This window comes from Dissoconium aciculare (genome assembly GCF_010015565.1).
Source record: "Dissoconium aciculare CBS 342.82 unplaced genomic scaffold K489scaffold_10, whole genome shotgun sequence".
NCBI lineage: Eukaryota > Fungi > Ascomycota > Dothideomycetes > Mycosphaerellales > Dissoconiaceae > Dissoconium > Dissoconium aciculare.
Genome location: NW_022984960.1, coordinates 748,673 through 771,495, shown reverse-complemented (window position 1 = coordinate 771,495; position 22,823 = coordinate 748,673). Strand labels below are relative to the sequence as shown.

Genomic DNA, 22,823 nt, shown 5'->3' with positions numbered 1-22,823 from the left:
AAAAGCTAGCGGCAGCTCCGGCGGTGTAGTATTGTTCACGATGTAACTCCAACGTAACGACTTCCCTTGGAGACGAAAACCGTCGTAGTCAGACTTTCGGAGTGGGCGAAAGGAGAATCGAGTCCGTCTCAATGCCCAGAAGGCGGAGCAATTCGACCCGCGAGGGCGGCGAGCGGGTCTTGCGCACTTACTCCGCCAGCGAAATGGCAAAAAAAAGACATAGTTCTGCATCCTGAAATCCCACAAAGCATGAATCACGATACTGTTCCGCCTCAACTACTGTATATTGCGCTTTCTCCAGAATCGAGGCGACGACGAGTCCCTCGCCTTGCCCAGGCCGCGAGTGTCATGAATTTCTCCCGCCCCATGAGGCGAGGGAAGTGACGGGGATCGTCGCGGCGAATCGGGAGAGCGGTGCGGCAGCAGGATCCCGCTCGAACCTCGAACCATGGGCGAAAATAAGCGGGCGAATGCAGCCGAAACCTTGTTTCTGTTCGTTCAGAACTGTCGGTCGAACTTTTTGGGTTTGGTCGATTGTAGTCTTGCAGCTGCTGCAGCGGCGGCGGAGCTGCGACGGTATCATGAGGGACTTTTCCCTATGGCATCACATGAGACAAATCTGCCCTTTTGACCTTTTGTTTTTGGCAATGTCCGAGGAGTAGATGGCAGTGTTGAGAAGAGTGGAACTGGGGCTACTAACAATCGTCACGCGGATAGAGTTGGCCCTATCGGCGAATTCCTTTTTCGAAACGGGAATGATTTATGTTCTTCTATAGATCTACAGAGTTAATAACAAGACAAATCTAAGGTCAATAAAGATAGCCTGCGTGCTGAGGAATCCGCGACTATCATCGTGCATGAGCTGCGGCAGTCGAGCCGCCCGCAACATTGTCAAGGGGTTTCACGGCTGATCTTCCGCCCACTGTGGCTCCTCCGCTCCATCAGGGTATAAATCGATGTAGTCCGTCCGACCGGCCACCAGCCGCTTGAAATTGATCCTCGTGCTCCATCGCACGTTCATCGTCTCCGCATGCTCGTTGAACTCCGTGCCGTGGTCGTCAATGTCGCTCTGACTGGACTTCAAGCCTCGCGGACGATGGTGTTGGAAGAGCTGGGGCTGCACCGTCAGGCAGGTCGCGAGCGGCCGGCCGCCCACGCCGTCGCACATGTATCGGAAGCCCATGTCGGTGTAGTCGCTCAGCTCGCGCAGGGCGAGCTCGTGGAGGAACAGGCGCGCGCCCTTCTGCGAGAAGGCGTGGCCGAGCGTGCAGGAGTTGACCCGGGCTCGGCTGACCACGCGCGTGTGGGCGGGGTATTGCTCCCGCAGCTGCTCGTCTCCGAGCTCGATGTTGACATGGCGGAGTTCCGGCACGGTCTCGTCGTCGAAGATCGCCGCGCGTGCGAGAGGAGCGTTTTTGTCCCTGGCCCACGGAAATCGACATCCGCAGTGCCCGAGCCAGAGGAAGTCCCATCGGTCGAGATCTCCGTAAGGAGAGGTGGTCGGCTTCACGGTTGGGCCGAGCGTCTCGTCTCTGATGTCGAAGGTGGTCGGCCTATCAGTCGGCTGGGGACGTGGATTCGTCGGATCGAGGAATGTGCCGTTGGTGCCCTGCAAGGGCTGGACGAGTAATCGCGAAGCTTTCGCAAACTGCCTCATTTGTGATTTGATACGGAGATCCCAGTCGGCATCGTTTTCCAGAACAAGTGCCGACTGTAGATTCTGTTCTACGATCCTGTATCGCGCATGCATGAGAATATCATCCATTTCCGTGGCTTTGAGACGAAACTTACATGCGAGCGACATTCATATGCGCGCGCCAATTCCCAAGTCCGCCATAGCTCAGATTGGCTTTAATGCCGCCTGGTGGGAGGGCCTTGAGGGAGATCTCTTTGCCGACTACGCCATCGACGAACTCGACATCGAGCTCCGTGAATGCGGCGGCGAGAGAGACGGCATCGCGTAGGTCGGTCCTGTGGGGCAGATTGATGACGAAGATTTTCTGAAACTGTCGAGTATGACGGTTAATCGCGATGACACGGCTGTGGGCCACATGGAGATCTTACCCCTAAAGTGCGATTTGCAATGTCGTCTAGGATATCATACGTCGTGCTTCGAGAATTATACAGCGCTTGTATTTGTGCGGGTCGGCTGTAGATGGCGTAGAGTGCGAGGAGCAGCGCGATCGTAGTCGTGATTAGCACCAGCCTGAGGCGGCCAGCAGCCGAGTAGAGCATCGTCGAATGAGGGATTACGAATCTATCAACACTGCTATCGATGGGAAAAGCTGGCAGTGCGATGGTTTTGCAGCGAAGTCAATTTTGGAGACACATGGAGATGGGTGGTGCGGCACAGCATGCTGTTGCCAGAAAGGGATGGCATGATCGCGTGTTCGCAGCCGCGCGCGCTTCCAACGGGGAGAGGGATATGTGATTTCTGGGATAGATTATCTAGATAAGCCATATCCTGTGGCTTTGGCCAGGTTTTCCGCAAGATTGCTCCCAGAGCAATAATCAATTCGGGACGACAGGGCAAAGTGACGAGTTGTGTCCAATGGTAGGCTTTATCTCGCACCGTGCGGCGTCGGACGAACGTAGGATTTTCTTTCGATTTGAAGGAAGCCAAAAATACTGTACATTTATTTCATGTTCGACTATTGCGATATGCCACAGCGCGTTCAAGATCGGAAGCGACGGCTCAGAATAGGCCATGACTCGATTGCGCTCGGGGAGGACACCTGCAGCCATGGAAATGGGTCTGTCCTCGATGGGATCTTTTGCAAGCTCGCGGAAACCACTCAGGAGGTGGACGTGCGCGGACTAGTTTCCGCTGCAGTCGTGAATCTTGGACCAACTTGTTGGTTTCGCGTATAGATTGAGACGGTTGCTATGGAATATCGTCCAGTAGTTGTGTTGATGAGAAGAGAAGGACAAATGGTCAAAGTAGGAGAGCAGCATGTCTCATGGGTCAATATGCATTGTCAATATCAAATCCCAGTCAGCATCACTTGGCGATGGCTGCTGATGCGAGGGCTACAGTGTACCTACTAGGTACGGGTACAATAGGCGTGACCACCACATAGCTAACTTGCACACCTGGACCTGGGCAGTCGTGACAGTGTGGCAGTTTGTGCACGCCGTGCTGTGGTCCTCCGGAGTTTGATGGTGTGAGGAAGAGCTGAAAGAGGCTAGAACGAGATGGCGGAAAGCACAACCCGAAGGATCGGAGTGGAAGAAGCTTGCTGTGGATATGCTGCCCCGTGCCTCACTCAGGACAGTCCAGGCATATTATGTGGCAGTGTTGGCATCATCATCAATTGGCCCCATAGCGTGGAAATGACAGGAAAGGGTGATTTGGTCTGGTGTTGGCCCGGTGGTTGTACTCCTCATAGCTGCTGTCAACAATGCGAGCATATTCAGTCACCACGCCCATCATCGCCGTCGTGGCCCTGTCAAGTGTCTTTGCGTGTCCGATGAGCTCAGCTGGTGGGTGTGTGCCAGGGTGTGCATCTCCACGGCAGCACCACCACCAAACCCGCCGGCCGCAGGAAGGCGGGCCACACCGCGCATGAGGCCCTCATTCACAACAGCCCATTGATCATCATCAATAACGAAAACCTTCCCCACGGGAGTAGTCTTTGGCTCTACGGAAGTTACAGTACATGATTCCAATGGTGCCTCGCCGCGACGATCTCGTAATTAGACTCTCGAGGCGGTCGGAGAATTTCCCATGTGTCTTTGCATTGATCGACACATGCGTGGGTGATAGGACATGCGTGGGTGATGGGTACATATGGACCGCGCGCGGTTGGTCGTGATCACGGTGCAGACGGGCTGTGATGACCAGCAGACCACGTACATGAAGCCGCACGAGGATAGAGGTTGAATTGGCCTCTTCGACGGATATTTAAGCGGATGCTGGACGTGGGGACGCATGTCTCATTCACCTGCCATCGTCGAATAACAAGTCGTGACCGCATGTGATTCATGTACCGGCACTGCAGAACGTACGGATGGATGGATGCATTATCCAGCGGAGGTTTCTCGCTCGCTCGCTCGCTCGGCCGCCGCGTCGCGATGATGACTGCAGCAAGAAAACGGTCCGACGGCACTTGAGCCATGCCGAAAGGAGGAGGTCCGGCAGTAGTCGATGAGGGACCACCACCATGCACACCAAAAAAAGCGAACGCGACAGAAAGAGAGAGAGAGAGAGCTGGCTGGAGAGGAAAAGAAAGCGAGCGGGGCAATCAGCGCGCGAGGATGGAAAAATGGGCCAGCCAGTGAGCGGCGAGCGTGGACCGAGATTTCCCAAGGCCACCACTGGAGGTCCACCACACTGCCCCAAACCACCGAGACACACCTGCAAGCACCGTTTGGGGGGTCGGGAAATTCCCCACGATCTGCACGCACTTGGGGGAAAAGAATTATTTATTATTATTATCGTCTAAATCATTTATTGTCGCAGGTGTTGATTGAACGACGGCGCGTGGATTTCATCATTTTACTTTGCACGATTGAACCCTTGGGCAGATCTTCTCTCGTCCCAAGCGACCGGTAATCCTTGGTACACATATCGTTGTCGTCTGCCTCGTATCCTGCGTATTTGTTAGTACCACGACTCTCTGTTGATCATCGCTCTATGCGGTTGCAGAGAATAAAGCACTGCTGCGTTTCTACTTTCCAATGGCCCTCCCGCGATTCGATAGGCAATTGCGGCTTAGGAAACCAAAATGAATCAAAATCGTTGTGCCCCATCACAGAAACGGGCATGGGAAGTGGGGCGAACGAGGACCTGGCTCCATGCTTGACTGCCGTCGGAGGGCGCAGTTCGCCAGCACAGTCCAAAAAACAGGGCATGGCGGTGCATGGGACATCCCTGGAGGAGGACGTGCTTTCCAATGCTCATCAGTTGTTATAGGTATACATCAAGTCATCCAAGGTTCCAGAGTTGTTCCCAACAGGTTATTATCGACTGTCCTGAGTTCCCGAGGTTGCGATGATCCTTTCAATAATAGCACTTGTATCCGTGCAGCACGATTCATGTGCTGTGCCATGCGATTGACAACCGTTCTCGCGTCCGAGTGCTTCATCCCGGCTGTTTCCATGCAGCTGTCCTCTCGTTCGTTGGTCGTATGGCAGCCGAGCAAAAGATCCACTTGTGTTCCCCACCGGGCATCGCACATACATATCCAATACATGAGTGGGTCGAGCGTTGGCTGACAGCGATAATCACCATGAGCATCAGGAGAGAAGCGAGTCTCGGGTGGTGAGCTGCGAGTAAGCAACGTAGACTCTCAGACATCCCGCAGGATTGCAGAGCAGATCATTTCAGAGCAGTGATTGGTTTGTCGAGGGTTGCCGAATCCCTCCATTCTGCCTGCCAATCCTCCTGTTTCTTCAGCATGTATCTCTTTCCCTTCTCTTCCAAGGCTGCAGAAAAATCTATAGAGAGCGAAATGGTCCTAGAGCATGCCATGTGCCCATCCTTTCAGCATCGTTTCTTTTGTCGGCCGATTACAGTCTCTTCTCTCTCTCACCGAGTCTACACTCTTCGCATGACAATCCGTGTGCGAGACAGTAGCACTGTACGATGAAATGGCCGCCGTAGCGCTTGTGCATCCATCAATCTAATAAACATCATTGGACTGCCGAATGTCGAGGCTTGACTTTGGAACTACTGCAGGTTCACATGTAAAGATACACGGGCGACAGACTCGGCTTCCTCACGGACGGGTCGTTGCGCTCGCTGCCTCCCACCTTCGCCGTCTCCTGTCAACTTTGTCACTAGTGATGATGAAATTCAAAGAAAAAGTGACCAGGCGTACATAGGCTCTGAACTCATTCCGATGCGCGAAAAGTCTCGCTCGGCTCAATCACACCAAGACTTCTCTCGTCTCTTGGTCGATAATCCACCATTGGCCTTAGCCTTAGCCTGCAGCATCATCACCACCACCACCGCCAGTAGCATCAACACCAGCCTTACCATCGTCATCATCTTTCTTTCATTCCGTCTGTCTGTCGCGTGTTTCCTCTTCCTCACATTGTCTCCACATATTTGTTTACACATTGCTCTCTCGTTTGCTGCTGCTGCTACTGTTTTCGGACTCAATTGATGATCATCTTTCCCTCATCCCTTGCCTGACTGGACTCAATTTGGAAAGAGGGTGTGACTCGGTTTGCTGGAGCTGCACTCGTTTGATTCATTTTATCACGCCCACCACCTTTTGCGCTCTGTTGCTGTGCACTCGAGCGTTGCCACCAACGTCGTTGTTGATCGCTCTCGCACTCTCATCCGAACGCTCCCCGCAGCCGCGCGATTTGGTGTTGCTGTCCTTGCGCACGTTGTTGGTGTTTCCTTTCATTACGGCGGTTTGACCACCACCTCCCGCAATCCTACTCCTTCCACCACAACACGCCGCAATTGCTACCGACAGCCTGTGTGTGCATCCGTGTGTTCGAAACGGGCTCAACGGTGGAAGCGTGGCTTGGCAACATCGCTCACGCGAGGACTCACGCGAAGGCACGACATTGACGCTCGGGACTTGAGATCCCAGAAAAAGGTCAAGGTGACGAGGCGGACACCGCGGGAACAGGGACAAAGGCCATCAGTTGGTCGGCTGTCCACAATCCTTGCTTGCTCTGCCATCCCTTGTCCAACAAACGGGCGGGAATTGACACACTAATGGTACTCGCTGCCCTGCAAACACACATCGAATACTCTGCTATAATTATCGTCACCAGGAAGGAACCGTGAGGGAGGGTCCTGAGGGGATCAGAGCCCGCCCGCCGCCGTTCACGCCAGGCCATCCAGCCCCAGACCAAACATTTGTCGAAAAGGCACACCCACACCACCACCACACACACACTCTCTCACTCACTCACTCACGCACACATAACGATCGACTTTTCCAACGACGACCGTCACCACCATCTCTCGCATCCCTCGCTGGACCGCCACGCGCGTGTGGAAGCTCGATAACGCCTACGCCGCTGGTCAAACCACGGCTCCTTCAACGTGCCTCTTGTCCACGTTCAATCATTGCATTGTTATTTTCCATCATAAACCTGCCCGTTATCCCGTTGTCCTTTTCATCTTCCGTTGCTGTCCCACACCTTGAACGATCTCTCAATCATAAAGTCGGAAGCCCGCTCCTCCATCCGAGAAACCTGGGGCCATCCAACGATACTTTCATTTCTGCTGTTATCGCGCTGCAAACCTTCCGGAACCCACCCGTCGATGAGATAGTCACTCTTGCTGTTCTTACCTACGTCGTCTGCCAACTCTTTCGGCTCACACAACCATCCGGGCATTGCTATCAGAATCCAATCCCTTGACACGGATTGATATCTTCTTCGTTCGACAAAAGCTTCACTCCCTGTCGACTCGGCCATCCATTTTGAATTCATCAATCTCTTGCTCTCGCGACTCAGGGCTCACATCATCGCCATCATGGCGTCACATAAATATTCGCGCTCGTCCGCGTCCTCATCAAATTCGTCGAACGGCTCAGCGTATCGATTGATTCTCGACCACGTCATGAACTATCCAGGAAGCTACGAGCTCCCTCTCCGGACTATGTATAATTTGAATTGCACCGCCCGGGCACATCCGTCACATCCATCAAGCAATGCCAGCACGCCCGACTGCCCTCAAGGCGCGTTTACTGACGCGCAGAGGGCACCTTCGTTTTCCGAGAACCTCATGGCTCAGATCAATGCCGCATCAAACCAACCTCTCTCATTGCCTCCGAGCTTCATCGTACAATTCCTCCAACGATGTTTCCCTCCGCAACTTCACTACGTCGACTTTCCGCAAGCATTGACAGGTCTAGATTATCTCAAAGACCTGGAAACGCGTCGCCGACGTGAGATCGCCGCGGCCATTGAAAGGCTTGGGATCGACAATGAAATGCTCTACAACGACACCGCTGGGTTGTCGAATTCCTATCCGGGCGTATCGCAATGGCTCAAATCGATCGAGGAGCGCGAAGCCGTTGTGGACGCCCTCTACACTCAAATTTACATCGGTCTTCGACGATGGATCCTGCTCAACGAACTCTCTCTGCTCCCATTCAACAAGCACAACTGTGTCGCCATGCTCAACACACTATATCCTCCCGTCATTTCTGCCCCACCATCAAATCGCTTGACTCAGCACGTGCTCAAACAGCAGCGCGAAGGTTACTTCAAGTACATCACCACGGTCGAGAAATGCGGCACGGGTGTGCTCAGTGCGTTGATCATGCAAGGGAAAGCGCCAGATGATGATAACGCCTGGCCATCGATCGTTCGCGTCATGGAACACTACCTTCAGGTGGCCACAAGTATGATCACCGAGTGCCTCGAGGTAACGGACCGTCACGATGTCTCGAAGTCGAAACAGGCCAAAGACGCAAAGGAACCACGACGGAGGCCCAAGGCAGATTCCGCCGTGAGTTTATCAGCTGGTTCTGATCGCCGTCCATCAACTCGTGGATCCATATGGGCCTCGGAAGGGACCGAGAAATCGTCCCGTCCAAGAATGCCCTCCACGAGCGCTCACGGGACCGCCCTGGAGAAGATTGCTCGTGGTCTCATGTCAATAGGCCGTGGCAAGACGGACGCGACTGAGATCATCACCAACGATGACGAAGCGGTCCAACAAACGTCTGAAAGGCCGAACAGGATGCTGCGTAAGATGCGCAGCTTCGGGTCCATGGACACACGAAGCCGTCAGACTTCCGAAACACCACATTACGATGCTGAAGCGATGCGACGCCAGCGACAAAGATACGAAGCAGGGACACCTGCAGCGTAATTTCAACATCACCGCCAAGTGATGTACGCACCAACTTTTCTTACGATTCTAATGAAACCCATTCCCTTTTGCAGCCCACTCGTCGGGCATGCCCCCACCCCCCAGCACACTTCGAAAGTTCTGTTTCATGATACGGAAACGAAGCAAACATCACGTTACATGTGACCGAGACCCCTCCCCTTTGCACAAAAAGCAAGTGCAGAACTCATGGTTTGGACACTTTGAAGAACGGCCTCCTGCGTGAGCGCATTTGAATTCGAGCGCCCTGCAATTTTGGCCTCGGCCATGGCTTGACGGAACAACGAAGGTCACAAACAACAACAATTGTAGATACACAGCGCGCGGGTTTCGTTTCTGGAAAAATGCGATAGCGAAGGCGTCCGGCGCAAGACAAAACACACGTTGTGTGAATAATGAAACTATGAAATGATGTCGAAATGAGACAGACCAACCAAACAAATCCCCCCCACGGAAGAGTGCTATACCATAGTCCTGCTGTACACACACTCCACGTTCGTCTTGTGTTCCCTTTCATTCCTCCTGTTGAGCTCTTTTTCCCCCAATGGCTTCTCGGCAATGCAGGGTGGATCTCTCTCTCTACCTCTCGTCAACAGTACTTCCCGCGGCTTGTGTGAAGGATTCTGGCCCAAAAGCGAATACCCTCCCGAAAGCTTCCTTTCATTTCTTTGTACTGTATACCGATTCGGCACTGTCCCTGCCCGCCTGAATCCTCTTCCTCCTGCTAATCTCGTCTCACTACGCCACACACACACACACACACTCACACACATTCACACACCCTCACATCCACACTCGTAGGAAGAGCGGGCTCCAAGTCGCCGCGGCGCGTGCGTGGGTGCGGCTGCAGACACATACGCGTGTGATGAATCTACATATCTGACGTGGGCGTGCGGCGTCGACAGTCCCAGTGCATAGGTAGTTCCGTCCAGCTCGAGCCGTGGTCCACCGTCCCCCGTCACACATACATGCATACCTACATACGGACATCCCGTCCTCGATCATCCTTCGTCTGTCGCGGCACGTACATGTATATGTATATGTACAGTATCAACACGCGCGCCTGTGTGTGCTGCTATGCATACAGACATACAAACACACACACATGGTATAAGCCCGGAAAACGATTTCAATGCTCTCGCCTGGCTGGCCTGGCTGCTGCTGCTGCTCCTGCGAGGGTCTACGCACACCTGCACACACCTGCACACACACAAGACACGAGGCGAGGCTGAGAAGCCAACACTTCCCTGCAGTCAGATGTATAGTACTTGCTTATTATTATCTCATGGCCTGGGACCCAACCGAGACTTTTGTGCGCCTTTCTCCCTTCTCTCCTGCTGTATCACATCGTATTTTACGGTAAGCTCAGGTACCGCTTATGTGCCTATGCAGGCGTTGTTGTTGTTCCTGTTGTGCTTTTCCATGTGAATCCTTCGTCAGCACGCACGCACGCTCGCAAGCACGTGCATGGCATGCTCAGGCACAAGGTACAGTCCATTCCAGTCCAGTCCGGTTAATGGCCCTGGAAGGATCGCGTTGAGGTATCTCCGAGGTGCGCTTACAGTGCATCATTCCAATTCCACGTTCCTTGGATGTTGGTCGGATGGTAGTATGTAGTCTCGCGGGGTTTTCGTTCGTGTCTCGTCCCTCCCACAGTCTCCCTCGTCCCCCCACACTTTCAACGCATACGGGATGAGCGTGTCGCCGACTGTACAGTTCCTCACGTGTCGGAGCCCCTGCCCGGCAACAACAACAACAACAACTACGCGCGTGCTCGGAGGAATCCCGGTCGGTCGGTCGGTCTGTCTCTGATGGACCGACCTGTGGCTCGCGGCCGGCCAATGTGCGGCTTCTCCTCGGGCAATACTGTAGCTGCACAGCTGGGTCGATGGATGGTATCGCGGCCCTTACGTCAGCTGGGAAGGTGAGGGAAAAAAACAACAACAAAAGTCTCCCATTGATGAGTCACGGGTTGTGACTCGTCACACGGCTATACCAAGCAAGCGTCAATCGGTTATTCGATCATTCGATCATTCATTCATTCAAGCAAGCAAGCAAGCAAGCAAGCAAGCAAGCAAGCAAGCAAGCAAGCAAGCAAGCAAGCAAGCAAGCAAGCAAGCATGGTCCAACAACTTCGGTTCGTCACCCTCGACGTCTTCACCCATGACCGCTACGCCGGGAATCCCCTGGCCGTCGTCCTCCTCGGCGACTCCGCCGGTGAAAATGGCCAGGACAAGGACATGAGTGTCGTCGGCGCTGCCACCGCCGGCGAACCCGACACAGACACCCTGCAACGCGTGGCGCGGGAATTCAACCTCTCCGAGACCGTCTTCGTGTATCCCGCTCACGTCAACCAGGAGGATGGCGTGTGGGAGTGGCGGGTCCGGATCTTCTTGACGACCGTGGAGATCACTTTTGCAGGTGAGTAGTGATGATTCTTTCTTGGTGAATGCCAACATCCTCGATCATCCCCGCCATGCCCTCCCTAGTCCACTCGAGACGAGCATGTTCCCTCGAGCCTGAGAGCCAGCTTTCATTTCACACTTATACGATAGTTACGATCACGGGCTTGCATCGGGCTGGGTACACTCGTATTTTCTACATATGAATGACCATGTGGATTCCATCCTATTCCCTGTCTCAATGACACCGGGCATCTCCCTGTCATCCAGCCACCACCATCATCACCCCTCCATCTCATCCTCACCCCTTCTCTCGTCAGAGCAAAAACTCACGATTGTGCAAACCAAATCCAGGCCACCCCATAATCGGCGCCACCTGCTACGCCCTCCAGCACTTCGGTCCCAAGGGGGTCCTCCCCCAAACCCGCGGCCGCCTCCTCTGCCCCGCGGGCCCCATCGACGTGGAACTCCTCGACAGCGGCTCAGGGGCTCCCACCACAGCCGTCGCCTCGATCCCCCACAACATCCACCTCCACACGCAGCACCCGCTGACACCCGATGCCGTCCTCACCCGCCTTCAACCCGCCGGGCTCAAACCCGAGGACATCGTTTCCGCGGACGACGACGGCGGCCTGGCGGTGGTCAGTCCCGTGCGGGGCATGAGCTTCGCGTTGATCCGGCTGTCCAGCCTGGAGGCGCTGGCGCGCGTGCGAGTCGGCGGGGGCGCCGCGGCGCCGCGGGACGCCGTGCGGCTGGATGCGGAGTGGGACGTGGGCTTCGTGGGATCGTACTTCTACCACGTGGTGGGGCCGAGGGAGGGCGGCCGCGACGCCGCCGGTCCCGCTCCGAAGGGCTACGAGATCCGCGCGCGGATGATGGAGGGCTCGATGGAGGATCCGGCGACGGGCAGCGCGGCGTGTGCGCTGGCCGGCTATCTGGCGCTGCGGGAGAAGCGGGCCCTGTTCCTGCGCATCACGCAGGGCGTGGAGATGGGTCGGCGGAGCGAGATCGGGGTAGCGGTGCGGGTGCGCGAGGACGGCGGGGCGGTGGAGCGGGTGGAGTTGAGCGGCGGGGCGGTGTCGGTGATGGAAGGCATGGTCTCGATATGAAATCCTTCTGTTTTAATGCCACTCGATCCTCCCCTCGCTGTGTGGTGATGGTCGGAAAAGCCGGAAACGATGACGGAGAAATTTCATCGTCGTCGCTGTTCTTGGACGACCATAATCGTGAACGGCATAGTCCTGGGGGGAGTGGTTGTCATGGAATCCTCCGCTGAGGAAAGCTCGACCGATCATGACCCCAAAAAGCTGAAGTGTTCACTGTGGGAAGAAGGACTTGCATCTGCCGCAACTACGGCTCGCTCTCAGATACGAAATGTACGGATGTATGACAGAAAAAAGAAACTGACAAACCCGAAACTCTTTTTGCGTTTCACTCGCATGACTCCGTCACAAAATGCACGCTGAACGCAAGAAACTCTCGCCGTCCGCCCCGCCCCCGAAACAAATGCCATCCTTTTTGCTACGATTGACTGATTTCTATACAGTACACTGTTTTGCTTTCTGCGCTCTCGCCGAGTCAGACTGCGACCCAGGTCTCGTTGGGGGAATTTGCCCCAAATTTATGTCTTTCAATCAGTCCTCCTGCATCGACTCGTCCGGGGAACGTGGCGAGGCTTCGCGGTGGTACCATGCCTGCAGGAGTTGGTCCATCTCGTACTGTGGCGGGATGTTGCCCGGTTCGCGGGCACACGCCCAGTTGGGATACATGGAGCTGAGTTTCAGGGCGTCCGCCGACTGCCACGGTGTGACGTCGAGGACCACGCGGGCGTGTTCGACGGCGGTCGGGAGGACGGCGTGGATGGCTCCGGCGGTGCCGAGGATCATGCGCATGATGCCGCGGGTCTGCATGCTCATGATGCCGCCGGCGGAGAGCAAGCGGTAGCAGTTTGTGAAGGCAACCTCGATGTCGCGGATGTTATCGGTGGCTTTGGTTTCTTGGGGTCCGGCTTGCATGAAGCGGAGGAAGGTGAACATGGCATGTGCAGCGGCTTGCTGGACGAAGGGGACCGCTACTGTCAGGCCGTACATCTCGCGATAGTCGCATGCTGCTTGCCCGGCTGACAGGGCATAGAGCAAGCCGTTCTTGTTGAGTTCGGCCTGGACCTCGCGTGGGACCTCGATCGGGCTCGTCTCGCTGCTGTGCGGATGCCCTCGCGGTAATTTCTTGAATGTCAAATCAGACAGCTGCATCTGCAGGCAATAGTAGTGACAGCTATCAAAATTGTCAGAAACAGATGTCGCGGCTTCGTTGATTTGTTCGAAGCAAAACGTTACTTACTGAAGTTCGAATATGCTGGCGGGCATTTCCTTCATATAGCGGAGGTCGCCCGGCAGACTGTAGTACCAGTGTTGAAGACGGCGGAAAAGATCCTTGGACGCATGCCAGAAATGTTCGGCATTTTCAGGCTCGGGACCGGAGAGCATCAACGCGTTCAAGTCGTATGCGAGTTGCGTCAGGCTGCAGCGATGATGCAAAAGTAAATTCGGATAGAACGGAGCAGGCTCGCGCTGAATGGGATAAGGAATCCAGTAGACTGGTGGTCGTGACATGATTTCATGAATGTTGTCGAATCCTCGTGGTCGGGATGCTGCGCCGCTGCAGGGCTGTAACATGGCATTACTGTACGATCTAAATTATTTTGTCAGACAATCCGTGAGAGCAGATTAGTAGAAATTCGCACATACATATGCAAATGAGACACTGCCGTGTCCAGGAACGACCTCCTCGCCGCTTCATCTCCCGTTGCAGCGGCAGCTCCTCTCGAGGTGTTCATTTGAACCATGTGGTTGAGGTGAACCGCGCTGAGAACAAAATCCCTTCCTATACGATCTTGGCCACGCAATTGAGCTGCTAGGGATAGTATCATGGCGGCTTGCGTGTTCGATATCGTGGCGACTTCGCTTTCTTCGCTCCACAATCGGAGAGCTTCTTGGTAGAAATGGATACCGCGGCGAGCGCAGTCATGAGAAGAAGTGAAGACCTCTCCATGCTCCGAGTATAACTAGAGACGAGTGGTCAGCGATGGCGATTCAGCTAGAGGTTTCGCAATGATCTGGTGGAGATACCGATGCACATGAAAGCATGGAAAGCACAAGTAGCGACGAGCATGGGCCCGTCCGATCGTTGGGCCCTCGTAGGCCGCGCAGAAATTCGTCTTCTTCGACGAATCTCCAGTAAGGATTGAAAAAACTCAAAAACAGAGAGATGAGATGCGACACGACATCATCACTAGCAGGGTTTGTCAACCAAATACTGCTACGCACCCATGCTGGTGGTCCGTTATAACTGCGTCCAGGGGCGTAGAGAGTAGTCGGGACCTGTAGTGGAAAGAATGAGGTCTCCGCGGCCGAGAATAGATGTTCCAATTTTTCATGGTTGACAAGACCACTGCGTAGCCGTCGATGAGCAGTGTTCGAAGGAAGAACCATCTGAAGTCGGGAATCGGCGATGCGATTGACATAGGCCAAGACCGAGTCTAGCGAGCCCACGGACTGTATCAGTGTCAAAAGCAGGTCGCGTCTCTCGGGTGCAATGTTGGTGTTGGGCTCAATGTTGGTTGAACTTTGCAGTGCGGAGCAGATGGTAGACGGGCTTTGTCCTTCGCATAATCGTTTCACGATGAGCAATGCGTCCTTCTCCCCAGCGTCGACCATTGACCTGATCAATTCCCTCAGAACATTCAACTCTGCTTCCATCTGCTCGAATTTCCGCTTTTGAGTCTGGCGTGGAGTCTCATTCTCGGCGGACTCGAAGACGCAGACCTGCCCGGCCTGACTGCATCGTTCACACGGTCGCTGTCCATTGCACTGTAGAATGGAAAAAAACGCAGAGCGATATTGTGGTTAACACACGGTTGCTATCAACTTTGGTGCCATGCTGCAAGGAACGCAACGCTCACGACGACAATGATCATGTGATTGTCGTCGGCGTCAGCGTCGGGATTGGCAGAGACAGTGACATACCTTTTGTTTGCGACGTCGACAAGACTGACAGGCGACGACGACGGTCTCTCGTTTGGTCCTCTGAATTGATTCCAGAAGAATATCGGCCCCGCCAGTGGTATTCATTGGTGACGAGGAAATACCGGAATATGCTCCGATCGCGCATAGAGCACAGACCAATGTGGTGTGCCAAATTCGAGTTGCGCAGACTTGCCGTTCTCGGGATGCGGGCTTGGGTGGTGAGGGCAATTGTGGAAGTTTTCCCACGGGTGCTGCTGATGGGCAGAGAGGGCGGAAGAGGGGGCGCGATGGCGGTCGGATGCTGCTGGGGAAGATTGTTGCTTGCGGTTGACGGCCCGAGTCCACTGTAACCGTTTGTCGTCGTTTCGTGGTGTTGTCGCTACTGTGAGGTGATTACTCCACGTACAGTAGTGAAATCCTTCCTCGACAGCACAGTAACGTCGATCGGTCTCCCAGGAAGTCTGTCGTTCTTGTAGAGGAAAGTCGAGGTGATGTACGATAAGCGAAGAAAAGAAATCAATCGGTCATGAGGGCATCACGCAAAACGGAGATTTGGTCCGCACACACGCATCGGCTGCGGAGGAGCGCAGTCAAGTATGTATGTCGTAGTCAGCAGCGGAGGTGCAGCGGCGATGATGGACAGTGGTGGTCGCAGCGGGAGGTGCAGGTGGTGCTGGTGGTCGTGGCGAGTAATAATAATAATGGCGGTAGTACTACTGAAACGACAGCAGCAGCAGCAGTAGGAAACGGCGATAGTCGCGGTCGTAATACTAGCGAGTAGCAACCTTTGAAGAGAAGACGACGGCAATGATGACAATAATCGCGGCAGCAACGTCGGCGTCAACCATGAGCATCATTAGTGTCCAGCTGGTCACGATCACGGCAACAGCATTGAAGATCGATTTTTTCCCTCCTCCCGCCCCGTCTTTGCGTCCTCATTCGTGACATTATTACTGCCCGTCCGGCCTGTTAACCGGCTATCGGGGCGAAAAGTACCCCGCGGCGAAAGTCGTCCTTTCCCTGATGACGGCGCACTGACTCCGCGACTAATGTACAGTATATCAATCGTGGACAGGGACAATGGGCGAAACGAAGGGACGAGGAGCAGACGGGCGAACAAATTCGGCGAGGAGAGGCGAACAAAGCCCTCCGATGACGAGAGCAAAAACGAACGTTCGGCAGACAAGCGGCCCATGATATTCCAGTAGTGCGATGATGTTTCTGGCTACCGTATCTACCATACTGCCCATATGGAGGACAACTATGCGATGGGATGATACGTACAGTACATGGACCGAATAGTCCAGATGACGCCGTAGGACATGACCACAACGACGATGATCACACACCTGATGCAACCCGAGTCCGAAACGGGGCCATCCAGGATGGAGCTGGGCTCCGCACTCGCTCATTTCCCGCCAATCTGGCCCCAAAGGTTAGACACCGTGGGAGATTCTGTACTCCACACAATATAGCCATTCCAAGGTCGTGCTCGATCGAATGTGGTGGTCATGTATCGGGCGGGCGCACCGGAGCAGACCTCCATGCGTGCGTGTGCACGGATGTTCCGCCGGCATCATCGCGGTGAGCTTATGCAACATGATTTTCGCATGGTGCATGATTAAGTCGAGTCCATCCATGCCGGAGCGATACGAAGAGGAGCAGTAGGGGGGTGGGGATGGGGAGATAGAGGGGTATGCCCACGCAATACGATCATGATGGCGGTGGAACTGAGCGGCCGAGACGTGATCCATCATCTCTCGTACATACATTGATGATGAGATACTGTCTCCACCAGGAGCGTAGGAGGATACGATGCCACAATCACGGACTCGACGACTGACGATTGCCTATGCAGTCCGCTTCCAAGGTTTCTCCGGATTATGCAGGTGGTGGTCCGCCATTGTCACATTGTGCGTGCATAGCAAGCATACCTAGGTATCTAGTTATAACAAAACGCCTACCAGGTTCGGCAGCAGCAATCTGAGGGTCAGTAGACATCCGTAGCCGCAGTCGAGTTCCAGCAATCAGAACCTTGGAACCCAGTGAAAGATTGGGACTAATATATAACACTCGTCAGCTACTGCACAGGGGTCGGTACGCTAATGAATAAGAGACATGACTTCGTGGACTAGAAGGGAGATATGCACTATGCAAGCCCGCAGCATCTGCTCCGATCATCAGCTAAAAAGCTCCGGCGGCGATTTCCTGGCTGGACTCGGCATCATGTGCGCAAAGGACGGACCACGCGCATTGCCCTTTGCATGTCATCTCGTCTATTGGATAGGCTGTCGTCACCCGCGGCGGAGCAGTCTCGGACTCTCGGGCATCACTCCACCGCCAAGCCTTAGTCTGGCAAACCTTTTGTTTCGTCCCATATCGGCCTAGATTTCCTCGTCATCCCCTGTGGACCGTCAGCCAGAGTCCGCTTCGTCTCCCCATCGTCATCCTGCCATCACTCTTAGCCCTCAGATGCGGACTGGACTACCACGCGCTGTTTCTTTTCTAGAAAACCTTTCTGCACTTGACAAATCATTGCCCGCTCGGGCGCCCGCAGTGATCCGTCTTTCTTCGTTGCTATATTACTACCGCTATTGCTATGGCTACTTCTACTCGTTTCGTCAGACAGGTGGTTTTCCATGTGTCATCTGGCGACCAGTCGCCGTGCGGTACGAGGGTACGAGCTTGGCTGATCCTGGTCTCGGACACAACCCCGTCCGATCAGCGCCGCACTTCATGCAGGCCCTTTTCCACCCAACGCGTGTGCTGGTCTGCGGCTAACGAGTTTGCTTGTCCCAAAAGTCTCTGACCAGCTAGCCTCCGCATTTGGAAGGGTGATGGCTTTCTTACCTGGCCTGGAGTGGCAACGCCGTGGCGAAACCCCGGAGGCTTCGTACCGCGCACAGTGCGCTGCATCGAAGCATGAGAAGTGGCTGTCCTTCAGAATCGTGATCCCCCGTCGATGGCCTCTTTGCCGAACTTTGCGCGCGATTGCCCGCCCGCACTAATGTGCACTACGTTGGAGGCTAGTGGCATGAATGATGGAGCGGTGGGGAGCGCTCAGATCATTACCTGTTTGGCGGCTTTTCATGTTGGCAATCGCCAGAAAAATGCGCACACAAGTGAGAATGACATAACTCGGTCGGAGCGATTGAATCGAGACTATTACTCATGATTGAAAGTTCAATTTTCAAGTACGCTCACTATTAATGAACACTGCCGGAAGTCAAGTAGGTATATGAAGAAATTTCGAAGGCACCATTGAAGTCATGTAGGGTGGGTTTGCCGTGCCAAAAGTGGCAGTTCCCAAAAGATGGACGAGTGTGGACCTGGCTCCGCGAAAGGAAAAAGATAGGCACGTGATAGGCTAAGCGACCGCGTGCTGCTTCGAAAGCGCACCTGTCTCGGCTGCACTCCGCTGTTGCTCCGGCGGCATGTTGATCATCCAATTAGGAGGGGTCATGCCGGTCTGGTCTTGGATACCAGCGAATAGAGGTGGCAGAGCGCGAAACAGGTTCTGGATCGGAGCGAGTGGTTCCGAACTGCTATCCGAATTGCCAGTTGTCCAGACATTGATTTTCGGTTGCAGCCCATTGAGTGCCCGGCCGTTGGCTTCCGCCAGCTTCTCCAAAGTGCCTTCCTTCACCATGAGGTATTGCATCAAGCCTTGAGGACCGCCGAGCACATCGGCGAGGTGTCCGTACGCCTTTGCCATCTCGGTGATACCGTCGGCTTCCCTTTTCTTCTGAATGAAAAGCGCCTCAGCTTCCTTCTCCTTAGCCGCAAGAAGTGCATCGGCCTCTTTAGTCAGTTGGTAGTAGTGTGCGTCGGCGGCCTTCGCTGTCCGATAGAACGCGGCTTCGGCATCGGCCTTCTGGTCGTACTGCAGTGCGTTACTGCGTTGTTGAGCCGAGTAGTATTCAGCATCCGCCTGCTCCTGTGCCGATTCCCTCGCAATTTTGGCTCGCGTGACTTGAGTGGCACGCTGCTTTTCTAGTTCCATAGCCGCACGCTTCTCCTCGACCACGCGTTGAAGCTCTGCATCCTTCTGCTCCGCAGCGCGATCGGCGGCGATCTGCTCGAGCTTCAGCTCCCGCGCGATGATGATTTCTCGTTGACGCAGCTTCTGCTCCGCATTGCTCTTTTCGATGGTCCGTTCGGTCGCAGCTACACTGGTGTTGGCATTGATCTTTGCAATCTCTTGCTTGCTCCGTCCCTGCGCCAGAGCCACATCGACCTCAGCTTGAGACTGCGCTCCCTGGTGAGCCTTGCGGGAAAGACTTTCGAAATACTTGGAGTCTCCCAAGTCTTGGAGTTCCTTGACGTTAGCATTGTAGATGCGAAGGCCGAATTGGTCCAGTTCCTTTTGCACGCATTCAATGACCTGTTGAGGTAAGTCAGTCAGTATTCCTTCAACGCGGATTTTTTGAGAGATGAAATACCTGATCCTTGAACATTTTCCGTTGAGCAAAAAGCTCCTCCATCGTCATGTTCGATACGATCGATCTGGTTTCGCCCTCAATGATGCCTTTGACGATCTCCTGGACATGGTTGCGACCAGTGGCCACTGCACCGCTCCTAGCTTTGACTTGCCCGTCAGAATCGCCGGTCAATAGAACCGCATACCGTGTCAAGGCTTCGACGTTGTCATCTGGACCGATCGTGAAGACTGCCGGAAGTGAAAATTGGAGCTTTTCGCTTGTCATGGCTTGAAGGGACATGCTGAAGTCAAAGGGCGTGATGCTGAGCTTGGTGACTTTTTGAAAAGGCCAAACGAATGCCTTCTTCTGAATGTCAACCTTCTCGATGCCCAAACCCGTCTTGACGAGGTAGCCATTGGGATCGGAGATATGGAACCACATCGTGAGGATAGGATCTAGAGTGTCGGGGTTAAGTGGTATCGGTTTCTCAAATCGTTATGCCCGGCTAAAGAGAGTAGCAGAGCAATTGGAGTGATTCTTCAATCGTTCAACGTACGATAACACGAGAGAACCTGTGGCATGGTGAAGTCTTATATTTTGTCAACTGAGGCAATATTGACCTCCATCTGACAGAGGCGCAGTCGGACTAGGGGTTGCAATGCCGCCATAACCGATGCGAGCAACGAACATCCATCTCCACTACCAGTGATGACAGTAATACATCGGGCAAGTCTTGCAATTCATCACGCGCAATGTCGATGAACATAGCTCGCAAGAGCCGAGCAAAGTGGAGCATAGCCGCAATAATGCACCGAAAGGCACGTCACTGCGGACGATCTTGGCGGCCATTCAGCCTTGCCAGCCTTGCAGCCAACCACATCCTGTCGCATCTCGAGAACAATCGTAATGAGGTCAGTCCAAAGAACGGTGCCGGAGGCCGCCCGAACTGCTGAGGGCATGTGATCGCGGAAGTCGGCAGGACCTCGTGTAAATCCCTCTCAGGCTGCTGACAGACGTCCATAAGCGGAGATCTTCGCCTCGAATATACGGATGTAGTCGTGAGATGGGTCCACTTGACAGCAATGTTCCTCTCGAGCCTCATTTCTTTTCCTAACAGAGCATACGATTGGGCCGTTAATGTAAGGCGGTGCCGGGATTCCGGGCGGCGTGGCAGGTACTTTAGTACTTAGGAAGTGGCAGTGCACGATAGCCAGAATGCCTCAGGCAAAAAGAAGCGTCAGATGGTCGTCACATGCGTGGCCTATCATCGTTTCGATTCGCGCACTCCCATACACATATGTTGATGCAGATAGGCTACAGGTCTGATCTATGCATCCCATTGTGTATACCGATCAGACTGCGAGGTATCCGAACAGTGCCCTAAACACACATACCGATATACAAACTGATCTGTGCGGCGCAAAACTTCATTGGACCCAAGGGACGACCATGGATCCACCCTCATACGATGAAATCACAACACGCACAGATGGCAAAAGAACAGTGCATTGCTTGATGATCAGAGACGAACTTGGCATATCGAGGCGACAACATGTGGCGGCTCTGGTTGACAAATTGGTACCACGACTCAGAGAAAGGGCGAGCATGGGACTTTCGAAGTCTCCGCTGCTAATTCTGCCTTCCGATCAAGGTATGTATAGCTATCCAGCACAGCGGCCGAGGTTCTTTCGCCGGGCTACCTAATTGCATGAGGTCCTGTGGTCAATGTAATCGGCGTGTGGTGAACCGACGTATGAGCAGCTCTGCCTGGAACATCATCGAACAACCTTGGTATCGCGTATTACTGCATTCCAACTTGTCTCACTGCCCGAGTGATGTAATATTCTTTTGCTAACGATTTTGCAGTATCGCTCAGCAAAGGCGAATTGGTCGGATTCGATGAAGAGGTCGTGCTTGTTCAACTCGAGGGCCGTATCGACAGTAACCAATTTTGGACACAGCCTGAAGCGCTGGAAGAGTTGCAAAAGCTATTATATTTTGCAATTGCCGGCGAAGCCCCTGTTCAACCGGTTGAGCAACGACCATCGTTGCCGAAGAAGCCTCCACGGAGTTCCTGGTTTGGGCGAAAATCTAGTTCAACGATCGATCAGATACCGGTCGCCGCTCCAGCCAAGCCTCCAGTGAGCGTAGACGTCCAACTCAAAGAAGTGCACTTTCGAACCGCGAACGATTATGGCCTTTATGAGACGACAAGAGCACGAGCCATCCTTACAACTGTAGAGTTAGGCTGAGTCAAATACCGTGGCATAACTCGGATGACTCTTGGATGATCTTGTAGCATGATCAATGTGTAGCATTATCAATGAACAATCCATGCTTGTATCAATCGCTAGGTTTGGCATCGCCATTTTCATCGAAGCCAAGTTGATCCAATTGGCGAAGAAGCTCGTTGATTTTGATAACCTTATGAATTTGCTCAGGTAATAAGCTGTTACCTTCATCCTTTTTAGATTTGAGATCTCGCGCTTGTCGGAGTTTCTTGGCTAGCTTGCGGGCCTCCTTGAGTCGCTCACTTTCGGGGTCGTCCTTTGGCTGAGCTTCCGATGATGACGCCACATTGGGATCATAAGTCTTCACTCCTTTTTCGGTCTCCAGTCCAGCGGGTACGCCAGGCGTATTCTCTGTCGACGTTGCAGCTGCTCGTTTTCGAGCTTCCCTCCGTTTCGCATTTTTGGCAGCAGAGGCAGTCGCCGCGGCGGTTTGGCTCGCAGAAGAGTCGTTGTGGGCATCCTCTGCACCAGGCACACCGGCGTCTCTATTCTTCCACGCATGTGCGGTTCGATTCTTGTAGACTTCTACATCTTCAGGTGGTCTGTAACCTGCCTTCACGCGAATCTCTTTACGAACAGAGCCGTCCGGGCGTATCGAGGCAGGGATTATAGAATTGCCATCCTGCAACCTTCGTATCCCTGATCGAGACGGTGCCGCAGTGTCCGGTGAAATTGGAGTCGTCATGGCGCTTTTCCAATAACCATGCAAAACTCCAATGCTCTCTGCACAACTTGAAAACGATCGCTATTCACAGAGTGATGAACAACCTTGGAAGCATTGAAAAGGAGGGCTAAATTTCGGTGACAAGCGAGGGCAAGATCTCGTAGGCTGCTCGCTCGGCATTACCAAAATCTCGTGGTCCACTGGACAG

General features: G+C 54.0%; 8 protein-coding genes across 8 annotated transcripts; 4 read left to right on the top strand and 4 right to left on the bottom strand.

Annotated features, from left to right (window-relative positions):
- Positions 1-766: 766 nt before the first annotated feature.
- Positions 767-2,373, bottom strand: K489DRAFT_41334 (glycosyltransferase family 25 protein). Its single transcript, XM_033608026.1, has 3 exons — positions 2,065-2,373; positions 1,792-2,006; positions 767-1,733 (listed from the first exon to the last, which is right to left on the bottom strand). Exons 1-3 carry the CDS (start codon positions 2,233-2,235, stop codon positions 902-904), a joined length of 1,218 nt encoding a protein of 405 aa, XP_033457769.1. The 5' UTR covers positions 2,236-2,373; the 3' UTR covers positions 767-901.
- Positions 2,374-7,447: 5,074 nt separating this feature from the next.
- Positions 7,448-8,794, top strand: K489DRAFT_411953 (uncharacterized protein; the record flags this gene model as incomplete). Its single annotated transcript, XM_033607864.1, has 1 exon — positions 7,448-8,794. One exon carries the CDS (start codon positions 7,448-7,450, stop codon positions 8,792-8,794), a length of 1,347 nt encoding a protein of 448 aa, XP_033457768.1.
- Positions 8,795-10,932: 2,138 nt separating this feature from the next.
- On the top strand, positions 10,933-12,323 carry K489DRAFT_372480 (Diaminopimelate epimerase-like protein; the record flags this gene model as incomplete). The annotated part of the gene is made up of 2 exons (XM_033603340.1): positions 10,933-11,233; positions 11,485-12,323. 2 exons carry the CDS (start codon positions 10,933-10,935, stop codon positions 12,321-12,323), a joined length of 1,140 nt encoding a protein of 379 aa, XP_033457767.1.
- K489DRAFT_382671 (uncharacterized protein) lies at positions 12,203-12,852 on the top strand. The gene has a single exon (XM_033605432.1). The coding sequence runs from the start codon at positions 12,393-12,395 to the stop codon at positions 12,678-12,680; it is 288 nt and encodes a 95-aa protein (XP_033457766.1). The 5' UTR covers positions 12,203-12,392; the 3' UTR covers positions 12,681-12,852.
- Positions 12,670-15,554, bottom strand: K489DRAFT_41258 (uncharacterized protein). Its single transcript, XM_033607945.1, has 5 exons — positions 15,240-15,554; positions 14,343-15,083; positions 13,962-14,278; positions 13,555-13,905; positions 12,670-13,488 (listed from the first exon to the last, which is right to left on the bottom strand). The coding sequence occupies exons 1-5, from the start codon at positions 15,342-15,344 to the stop codon at positions 12,849-12,851; spliced, it is 2,154 nt and encodes a 717-aa protein (XP_033457765.1). The 5' UTR covers positions 15,345-15,554; the 3' UTR covers positions 12,670-12,848.
- Positions 15,555-18,606: 3,052 nt separating this feature from the next.
- Positions 18,607-20,101, bottom strand: K489DRAFT_323305 (flotillin domain protein; the record flags this gene model as incomplete). Its single annotated transcript, XM_033601687.1, has 2 exons — positions 18,607-19,623; positions 19,682-20,101. 2 exons carry the CDS (start codon positions 20,099-20,101, stop codon positions 18,607-18,609), a joined length of 1,437 nt encoding a protein of 478 aa, XP_033457764.1.
- Positions 20,102-20,766: 665 nt separating this feature from the next.
- Positions 20,767-21,904, top strand: K489DRAFT_41145 (uncharacterized protein). Its single transcript, XM_033607804.1, has 3 exons — positions 20,767-21,024; positions 21,102-21,311; positions 21,537-21,904. Exons 1-3 carry the CDS (start codon positions 20,913-20,915, stop codon positions 21,803-21,805), a joined length of 591 nt encoding a protein of 196 aa, XP_033457763.1. The 5' UTR covers positions 20,767-20,912; the 3' UTR covers positions 21,806-21,904.
- A 99-nt stretch (positions 21,905-22,003) lies between these two features.
- K489DRAFT_323796 (uncharacterized protein) lies at positions 22,004-22,636 on the bottom strand (the record flags this gene model as incomplete). The annotated part of the gene is made up of 1 exon (XM_033601724.1): positions 22,004-22,636. The coding sequence occupies one exon, from the start codon at positions 22,634-22,636 to the stop codon at positions 22,004-22,006; it is 633 nt and encodes a 210-aa protein (XP_033457762.1).
- Between the last annotated feature and the right edge of the window lie 187 nt (positions 22,637-22,823).